The sequence below is a fragment of the Lactuca virosa genome, chromosome 1, assembly GCF_052849685.1.
Source record: "Lactuca virosa cultivar CGN04683 chromosome 1, Lactuca_virosa_CGN04683_v6, whole genome shotgun sequence".
Classification (NCBI taxonomy): Eukaryota; Viridiplantae; Streptophyta; class Magnoliopsida; order Asterales; family Asteraceae; genus Lactuca; species Lactuca virosa.
In genome coordinates, this window is record NC_136426.1 from 41,330,179 (window position 1) to 41,340,275 (window position 10,097).

The 10,097-nt window shown below is 36.1% G+C and overlaps 1 protein-coding gene and 1 long non-coding RNA gene across 4 annotated transcripts; both read left to right on the top strand.

Moving 5' to 3' along the window:
- The first annotated feature begins 318 nt into the window (after nt 1-318).
- LOC145104418 (cysteine proteinase mucunain-like) lies at nt 319-7,236 on the top strand. Its single transcript, XM_079041668.1, has 5 exons — nt 319-807; nt 951-1,177; nt 1,268-1,408; nt 6,624-6,853; nt 7,033-7,236. The coding sequence occupies exons 1-5, from the start codon at nt 372-374 to the stop codon at nt 7,064-7,066; spliced, it is 1,068 nt and encodes a 355-aa protein (XP_078897794.1). The 5' UTR covers nt 319-371; the 3' UTR covers nt 7,067-7,236.
- Nucleotides 7,237-7,505: 269 nt separating this feature from the next.
- Nucleotides 7,506-9,863, top strand: LOC145111210 (uncharacterized). 3 transcript variants are annotated; one of them, XR_013710226.1, is made up of 3 exons: nt 7,626-8,077; nt 8,160-9,583; nt 9,647-9,863. It is a non-coding gene; the product is annotated as an uncharacterized LOC145111210 (long non-coding RNA). The 3 variants fall into 3 exon arrangements; XR_013710232.1 differs by having other exon boundaries at nt 7,637-8,077; nt 8,160-8,305; nt 9,389-9,863; XR_013710218.1 differs by having other exon boundaries at nt 7,506-8,077; nt 8,160-9,863.
- Nucleotides 9,864-10,097: the final 234 nt, after the last annotated feature.

Consider the following 10,097-nt stretch of genomic DNA (forward strand, 5'->3'; position numbering starts at 1 on the left):
CGTAGTTTTAAATGTTTGGGTACCTAAAGTGTATATATATATATATATATATATATATATATATATATATATATATATATATATATATATATATTATAAAAAAAAGGTGGGCCTCATGACCCATGCACCTTCTCCTAGTCTTTATTAGATCCGTCCTCGTCGACACATTTTTAAGTTATTTAAACATGTATTTTAACAATATATAATAATAATAATAATAATATTCAAATATGCATGTGTTCCCATGAGAATTTCCCTCCCACCCAATATTATAAATCCATTCCCTCCTGTCACCTTTTACAGTACTCCATCGCCATCGTTCTCATCTTAAATTCTCTATTAATTCCAACACAATATATAAAGCTTCAACAATGAAGCTCTTTCCAATGGCGATTTTCTTGTTTACTGCTCTCTTCGTGACCACCTCCCATGCATTGGCGTCGAGGTGGCGCACCGACGACGAGGTCCAAGCTATGTACGAGTCCTGGCTGGTCAAACATGGTAAACTTTATTACAACACGTTGGGAGAGAAGGAGAAGAGGTTTCAGATCTTCAAACACAACCTCAGGTACATAGGAGACCACAACTCTGGTGATCATTCCTACAAGCTTGCACTCAACAAGTTCTCAGATCTGACTAATGATGAGTACCGGTTACGCTACACCCGCGCCATTCCTAAACGGAAGTCTAACAAGGTGACGACTAACCGCTACTCTCCTCTTTCTGATGACGATGATATCCTGCCTGATTCCGTTGACTGGAGGAGCAAAGGTGCTGTCGCTGACATAAAAAATCAACAACAATGTGGTGAGTCATAACTATTTTTTGGCACGTTTTATTAATTGTTTGTGCTACTAATGATCGATGTTCATAAAATTAAAGATTATAAATTGGGTTATATATATATGGCGCATGCATGGAATTAATGATGTTAGTTTGTTGAATTGAAGGTAGTGATTATGCATTCTCAGCGATCGGAGCAGTGGAAGGGATAAACCAGATCGTGACAGGTGATCTGATCACACTATCAGAACAACAAATCATTGATTGTGATAAATCAAACAACCATGGATGCGACGGCGGTTCTATGACTGATGTCTTTAAGTTCATCATCGAGAATGGCGGTATAGACACTGACAAAGACTATCCCTACACGGCTGAGCGTGGAGAATGCAAGGTCCGTATCATAAATATATCCTTCTACTGATAAAAACTGATTATTAATATGATTCCTGTTGTTTATATTCTGAGTTTCCAATTTGTGCAGAAACACAAAAACGTTGTTTCCATTGATAGTTTTGAAGATGTTCCTGAGGGCAACGAATCAGAATTACAGAAGGCCGTTGCAAACCAGCCTATAGCTGCTGCTATGGAAATGGATGACATGGATCTCCAGTTCTATGATAGGGTAAGTAATCCCTCTATTATTGTCAGTTGTCATGATCTTTGAATTTAGTGAAACAAGTTCAAAAACATGTCATAATCCTATTATGAACAAAAATGAATCAGGAATGCCCAAAGTTTAATAACTAACTAATGGTTAATCTTTCTGACTGTTTCTCCATGGAATATTGTTGGTTGAGGGCTTGAGCCCCAAGGGTTGTCATTTTGTGGTGGAAAATAATATCATTAAAAATTAGGTATCTTTTTATGAATATGAGTAATTGTTGTTGGTATAGTCTCTAATTAACCTGCTGTTAAGAACAGGAAGAAAGCAAAAGAAGAGAGTAACAGGAAGGAAAAATTGCACACAGGCACGATATCAAAACTATGGAACAGGAAGAAGACTTAACTGCTTTATTCTTAAGCTGATAAAAAAAAGAGACAGACAAATACACCTATTTATAGGAAACCAAAAACGTAACCTCTACTTACTTTCCTAGACTTGTTGACCAAGCAAAACTTCCTAATTAGACTTATATACTAACTTTCCTTATACATTGTACTTTCCATATTCTAGAATACCTACATTCTCCCCTGTAATTCATAAATTCTTATCTCTTCAACTCCAAGCAATTTTCTCATACTTTCAAATTTGACTCTTCCCATTGACTTTGTCAAGATATCAGCTCTTTATTCATTTGTGCCAACATGTCTTACAACTACATCACCTCTTTCAACACACTCACGAATAAAATGAAAACGAGTGTCAATGTGCTTACTCCTTCCATGGAACACTGGATTTTTCATCAAATCCAAAGCTGATATGTTGTCCACCTGCAGCACGATTGGACTTACTCTTTTCTTTGTTATCATCCCTAGTAATCGACAGATCCATATTCCTTGACACGTTGCACTTGTTGCTGCCATGAACTCTGCTTGGCACGAAGATAACGCAACACACTTCTGTGTAAGTTCCAAGTGACAATTGGTTCTCATTTAGGTAGAATGCCATTCCAGTAGTACTTCGTCTGTCGTTCCGATCTTTTGCTAAATCATTGTCGGTGTACCTTAGTATATGTTTTAACATTGTCGGTGTACCCTGTTACAACATTTTCCATTCCATTCTTCTTGTACTTCAAGTCGTAATCAATAGTTCCTTTGATATACCTTAGTATATGTTTTACAGCTTGTTGATGTTGCTTAGTTGGCCTCTCCATGAAACGGCTTACGATTCCTACCGAATAAGCTATATCCGGTATAGTGTTTGTCAGGTACCTAAGGCCTCCTACAATGCTTTGGTATGAGGTAGGATCTACAGTTTCACCTTCTTCGTCTTTAGTCAACTGTAACTTTGGTTCCATGGGATACTTACATGGATTGCAATCGAACATTCCAGCTTTCTTGAGTACTTTTGTTGCATAGGCCGATTGTTTCAGTGTATGTAAGACATTCATTGTGTTGATGTACTTCGATGCCTAGATAATAAGATAACTTCCCAAGGTCGCTCATTTCAAACTCCTTACTCATTTGTTGTTTGAAACTTTTTACTTCATTGTTATGAGCCCCGGTGACAATGAGATCATCGACATAGACAACGACTATTAACACGTTTCCATCCTTTTTCCTTGTGTAGACAACATACTCTAGTGGACATCTTACAAAACCAATTCCTTTTAGATATTTGTCTAAGCGAGAATTCCATGCTCGTGGAGCTTGGCGTAACCCGTACAAAGCTTTTGCCAACTTGTACACTTGTTTTGGCTTGTATTGCTTTACGAATTCTTCTGGTTGTGTAACATAAACATCTTCTTCCAAATTCCCATTTAAAAGGCTGATTTTACATCAAGATGATGTATAATCCACCTATTTGTGGTTGCAAGTGCTAGAATGAGTATGGTTTCTATCCGGGCTACAAGTGCATATACTTCATCGAAATCTACTCCCTGTTTTTGAATATATCCTTTTGCAACCAAGCTTGCTTTGTACTTCAAAAAATTCCCGTCCGGAGCTCGCTTTATTTTATAAACCCATTTGAGGCCTATCAGTTTTCTTCATTTTGGTAACTCGACTAGACTCCATGTTTTGTTTCTTTCAATTGCATTTATAACTCAATCTTCATTGCATTCATCCAATATTCACTTTCACTTTCATTTGTAAAGTTTGAAGGTTGTTCATCATCCTGCAAAAATAACAGCTCATCACAGTCATCATATATATCAGCTAAACTTCGATATCTTAGTGGTTTTTCGCTTTCGGGTGAGCTTGAACTCGAAGAATGAGGATTGCTTTGGGTATTGGGACTGTTTTGAGGGGTGTTGATTAAGCTTTCATTCAGATCGTTTAGTTCATATGAGTTGTCATCTTGTTCAAACGGTTCGAGTTGTTCATGTTCTTCATTTTCTTCTAGTAAAATATCAAATGTAAATATTGTACCGGGAGTACTTTTGATTTTCAAAGAATTATTCCAATTCCATTCTTTTCCTTCTTCGAACGTCACATCCCTACTCACACGAATCGAGCCCGTATTTTCAACTCCCAAATGGACCATCTTCTTACTCCTATCATCAAGTTTCTTTAAGTGTGTTCCAGCCACCCTTACATAAGCAACACATCCAAACACCCTCAGGTGATTGATATTAGGCTTTCGTCCGGTCCAGAGCTCGTACAGTGTAACATTTTTCAATGCTTTTGTGGAATGCGATTTAATACATACACAACATGATTAACGACTTCTCCCCATAAGACATCAAGAACATTCATGCCTTTTAAGTTGCTTCGCGCAATCTCTACCACCATTCAGTTACGTCTTTCAACATCCCCATTTTGTTGCGGGGAGTAGGGAGTTGTGTAATGATGGTATAAACCGGTTTCATTGCAATATGCTGTAAACTTATTTGAGAGAAATTCACCACCCCGGTCAGGGCGTAGTGTTTTTAGTTTAGTTCCTGTTTCAACTTCAACTCGAGCTCGGAAGGTTTTAAACACATCCAAGTCATCATCTTTATTTTTTAGCATATACACCCACATGACTAGAGGATAATCATCTACAAGTAGCATGAAATAAGTGTTTCCTGTTGGCATAGGTGGTGATATCGGACCACACAAATCTTCGTGCACGAGTTCAAGTCTTTATTTTGCTTTAAACTTGGCTTGCTTTGGATATGACTTCCGGGTTTTCTTTGTCACCACACATGCTTGATTTTAGGTATGCCATTCACAAGTTTTGTGTCTGCCATATGCTTCAATGCTATGAAATTTACATGGACAACTCGTTTGTGCCAGAGCCACGCCGACTCACCATCTTCTCCAAGAAAGCATGCATTTTCTTCTTCTTCAAGGTTTGTTTTGTATAGTCGATTACTTGACTGTTGAACCATTACTATTAGCCTTCATTGTGCATCATGGATCCAGAAATATGATCCACGCATCACAATCTGATCACCATGTTCTACTAACTACCCAAACTAATGATGTTGTTACACAATCTTGGAATGTAATACACTTCTTTTAGCATACGAGACTCACCATTTTTGCTCTTAAAGACGATCGAGCCCTTCCCTCAATTGGAACCTTTGAAACATCGCCAAACTTCACAAAACCTTTCGTTGTTTGATCAAGCTTTCGGAATTTGCCTTTTTCTCCGGTCATATGGTTAATCGCTCCGTTGTCGAGGTACCATAATGACGACTTGAATTTTTTGTGATCATTCCGACTTAATTTTGGTGTTACTTTGTCTTCATTTAAGAGAACTTCCCCGTTTACTACTTCTTTGTGGAGGGCTGCTAGAAAGAGTGTCGATTCACCATCATTGTGATTTTTCGTTAAATTAGCTTCATAGTTTCTTTTCCGTCGGGGGTTCTTGCACTCGACGACATAATCACCGAAATCTTGACAGTTATAACATTGCAGTTTTGTCTTATCTCGTGTTTGGGATGAACTTTGTGCTCCTTTGTTTTGATTGTAGCCACCGCTTCTTCCTTTGTTCGAGTTGCTGTCATTGTTTTTTCCTCGACCGCGTCCTCCCTTTGCACCACAATTATTATTTTGTTTTCAGTGTTTATTTTTTGAGTCTTCCTGGTGTTTCTTCTTGTTACGTTCCGTCCATTCTTCATGGGTTAACAAGAGTTTCTTTTCATCAGATTCTTGATAAATCCTGATCCTAACTTCATGTGCTTTCAGCCTTCCAACCACTTCTTCAAACGTCTTTACATCAAGGTCACCGAATTGTTCGATCGTGGATGCGATTTGAACGAACTTTGATGACACCGATCACAAGATTTTCTTCATGATGTATGATTCTTCCATTGTTTCTCCAAGGTCACGAATATTGCTCATAATATTCCCAATTTTCGTTGAGAAGTCGTCCATGGTTTCTTATTCGCTCATTCTTAACAACTAAAATTCTGCTTTGAGTGTTTGTACCTTGGCAGTTTTCACACGATCGGCGCCCATATAAATTGTTTTCAGGGTGTCCCAAAGTTCCTTTGTTGTTTGCTTTTCTGCTAATGAAAGCAACACATCTTCTGGGATGGATTGATAGATGGCTGCCATAGCCAACTTATCTTTTCTTCCATCGACAACAACGTTAGGATCAGCAGCTTTAGGATCAACTTCTTTAGGCTCAACAGCTTCCCACACGTTTGCAGCCTGTAGGAACACTCTCATCTTAATCGCCCATGCTGCGTAATTCTCTCTTGACAGCATTGGGTATTGAATTGAGACTTGTCCTTATTTGTTTGCCATTGTATCTTACTTGGTTGATACAGTGGAATGCACCAGATTCGCTCTGATACCAAATGTTGGTATAGTCTCTAATTAACCTGCTGTTAAGAACAGGAAGAAAGCAAAGAAGAGAGTAACAAGAAGGAAAAACTGCACACAGGCACGATATCAAAACTATGGAACAGTTCGAAAACTTAACTGCTTTATTCTTAAGCTGATAAAAAAAAGAGACAGACAAATACACCTATTTATAGGAAACCAAAAACGTGACCTGCTACTTACTTTCCTAGACTTGTTGACCAAGCAAAACTTTCTAATTAGACTTATACAAACTTTCCTTATACTTTGTACTTTCCATATTCTAGAATTACACCTACAATTGTAAGACTGCTTGTTTCTAGAAAATGATGATACATTTGGAGAAATGGAAAGAAAAACAAGTTGTAGATGTATACTTGGTTGAAATTTTAGTTTTTGGAGTAAGTCGTTGTTAATTGTTTCTAGATTAATTCTGTCAGGGTATCTATGATGGTCTATGTGGATCCTCTGCGAATGCTGGTCTAGTTGTAGTTGGCTACGGGACCGAAGATGGTAATGACTACTGGCTCGTGAGGAACTCATGGGGTTCAGGTTGGGGTGAGGAAGGCTACATAAGATTGAAGCGCAATGTAGAAGAGACAACCGGTAAATGTGGAATAGCCACACTTGCATCCTACCCGGTCAAAACCAACCCAACAAACCCCAATAGGTAAAAATATTGTTTCATATGTTACATATGTAGAGTGTTTGATATTTTTTATACATAAAATGGTGTTAAATATGTTCATGGGGGCCTCCAACATGTATATCAAACTAGGTCTAATTGAAGTTACACCAATTTTAAAGTTCAAAAAAGTAACATATCTATTTTTTTATTTTGTGTAACAGGGGAAGAGAGAAAAGAACACGACCATTGATATGATTTGTGTTATTTTAATTTGAAACCTATTCGATCATGTTTCCTTTTTATATTGCTTTCACCTTAATAAACCTTCCATAAATTATTCCAAATAGCAATGTACTTGAATGTTTTTACTAAAATTTAGTTTACATATATAAATATAAATTTAAATTGTGGCTCTGTTTTTTTAATATCTGTATTATTAATTACTATTATTTTTAATTTTTTAGTTATCCAATTAAGACAAAATTACAAAAATAGTCCTAGTGTTCATCAAAATTATTTGGTTTTGGTCCAAAAATGTTTTGTGGTGCAAAAGTGATGCAATTTTGGATACCTTATACGTTTTGGTTCAAAAATGTTAACTTGAACAGCATGACTGTTAACGTTTTTAAAATGACAGTTTTACCTGCATGACCATTTCTGCAACCAAACAACAAAGACTATTTTTGCATATCTTCATTTTAATTCTATTCAATTATTATATACATATATTAAATCCTAACACGTCTCCGAACAGTAAAATTGTCAAGTTTTAGACTTTTACCGCATCACTTTGTACAAAACTTCAATTTCGTCCTTATACATTTACAACTTCTTAACACAGACTATCAGATTGTAAAATCCTCCACCCCTTTCTTTTTCATCGACTTCTCATCCAAAAATAGAGAAATTGGCGATTGTGATCGTTTGATTCTCCCACCGAATCTTATCCAAAAATAGAGGATTACGATCTCATCCAACAAGAAAGGAAATCGATACCTCAGTGACAACCTCCTACACTCTATTGTCGCCAATAAACGCCCGCAACGAACCGCATCTACCCTGTATGTTGTTGGTTCATTCAATTACCTTATGATTTTTGTTCAATTGCTCCTGTTTCTAATCCTTCTGTGTTATTGAGTGACGTCTATGACTGTTTGGGTTTGACAATCGACGATTTCCGTCAAACGAATCAGAATTCGATTTCTGTCACCAACACGTCTGCAGTCAATTACCGCCACCATACTTCAGCCTATATGAGGAATTTCGGTATGTTGTTGGTTCTTTCAATTTCCTTATTATTTTGGTTCAGTTGCTCTGCTTGCTAATCCTTTTGTGTTGTGTTTTTTAGCGATGTCTCCGACTTTTTGGGTTTCACTATCAATATCCCGTCCAAGAATCAGGATTTAGTTCTGTCACCAACCTAGTCAGCCATCAATTTCCGACAACAAAACATCAGCCACCAAACGCATGTTCTACGTTATTGTTTAAAATTCGGTATGTCTAATATTGTTTTCTATATAATTGATGTTCGTTCTGTTTTTGTTAAACGAAGCCTCCCACTCTTTTTTTAGGAAAAAAATTTACAAGTTAATCTCATTTTAATCATGGTAGCATAGTTCTAACCAGATATCTTTGCTATTTTAAGAACCCTTTCTGTGAAGACCATGGTAGTATTTGATTTTTCATGCTTGGCCTCCATAGACATAAGAACTTGTTTATCTTTCAATGTATATAATTGTATGACCTTCTGATGGCAAGTGATCAAGAGCAAGAAATATATTCATCTATGGGAATAACACAAAGAAGACATTATAAACTTATCTATATTCATGTTGAAGCCATGTGTTTTTAATATCTTGATTAGTAACAACCCAATTATTTGACCTAAACCGTGGAACAACCTTGATCAGAATACCATCATTGTGGAATCTCAAGGGATTAAGATCATTCAACCAATTGGTCGGCAGGATTCTAATCCTTTCTAAAATTTCTAATCTTTTCTAAAATTTTGCTTGCTTTGTGTATCAGTTAAAGCATATAAAAGTAATAATGACAAAATTACCCTTTATAGCTTTTCTATCACAAAATTTTCAAAACCTTTTAAACAATTTAGGTAAAATAAAAAGCATTTATATCAGTAAATTTATGAAAAAAAAGGTCAGTAAAAGGTACGTTTCTCATTACATTCTGTAGTAACCATAACCATTACTCAATAAATGAAAGCATGTTGTTGTAATATGGAAAGATATAAAGTATATTGTTATATTGTGGATCCTAATCTGCTACTGATTTCTAAAACCATACACCATGCCAATTAACAATCAAGTCATATTAATGTACTTTTAAATTTTAGACGGATTTTACCATGCATTTTCTGAAATGACAATAATGCCACTAACCTTTTTTTTTGTAATGTTAGAAGCAATTTTACCTAATAAAAGCTAAGAAAAAAATGATTCATAACTTCCTATCTGTCTTACATATTGATACACATAAACCCCTAATCATATTCTATGATTTTATATTGCATTTTCACCAAAGGACAATACTGCCCTTAACCGTATTTTGTAATGCTAGACGGAAAACACAATATCCGTTTCACAGTCACCATAATCATTGACATAGAAAATCCACAACTAACAATCATAACAACATGAAAAACACAAGCTACATCTTCAACAACAATGGAACCACAAACCACCACAACTATGGAGTCCCTCACCCCTACTAAATCACGTGAAATTGGAAAACGCCTCCAAATGGAACATACAGGTAAAAACGACATATAGCAGTTTACTTATTGCTAACACGTAACCAACATCTTACATTTCACAGATACACCAAAAAAACCACGTCCCAAACGAGAGAAATACAAAAACCACGTCGACGCGGACGAAGTAACACATGCCAAAAACGAGTAAAACTATTTGATATTTTCAAAAAATACTTACACTTAAAGTATAGTCCCTTTATTATATTGCTTTTCGTCCATATTAATCTTCTATTGTATCTAAGAATTTGTTTGATATCAAATAACATTTACTTTTCGATTTGTTGTTTTTAGTGTGTTTATTGTTCATGCTTATAGTCGTGTGAGTGAGAAATGTTGGTATCTATTGGAGCATTCTTTTGTTCATGTCGTACAGAATAGCAAGTCTATTCTAGGTTGCAAAAGCAATATCTTTACGAACTGCTTAGAGTAAACTTCATGAATAAAAGAGTTTCACAATATAACTTTGGAACATTCACTCTTTCGTCCATCTATGTTTTCACTGTCTTACTTTCC

Bases quoted from the DNA above. Each gene is read 5' to 3' on its own strand.
- LOC145104418 (XM_079041668.1), top strand. From the start codon at position 372: ATGAAGCTCTTTCCAATGGCGATTTTCTTGTTTACTGCTCTCTTCGTG. The intron at 808-950 runs GTGAGTCATAAC...GTTGAATTGAAG, and splicing joins AAAAAATCAACAACAATGTG to GTAGTGATTATGCATTCTCA. The intron at 1,178-1,267 runs GTCCGTATCATA...CAATTTGTGCAG, and splicing joins CTGAGCGTGGAGAATGCAAG to AAACACAAAAACGTTGTTTC.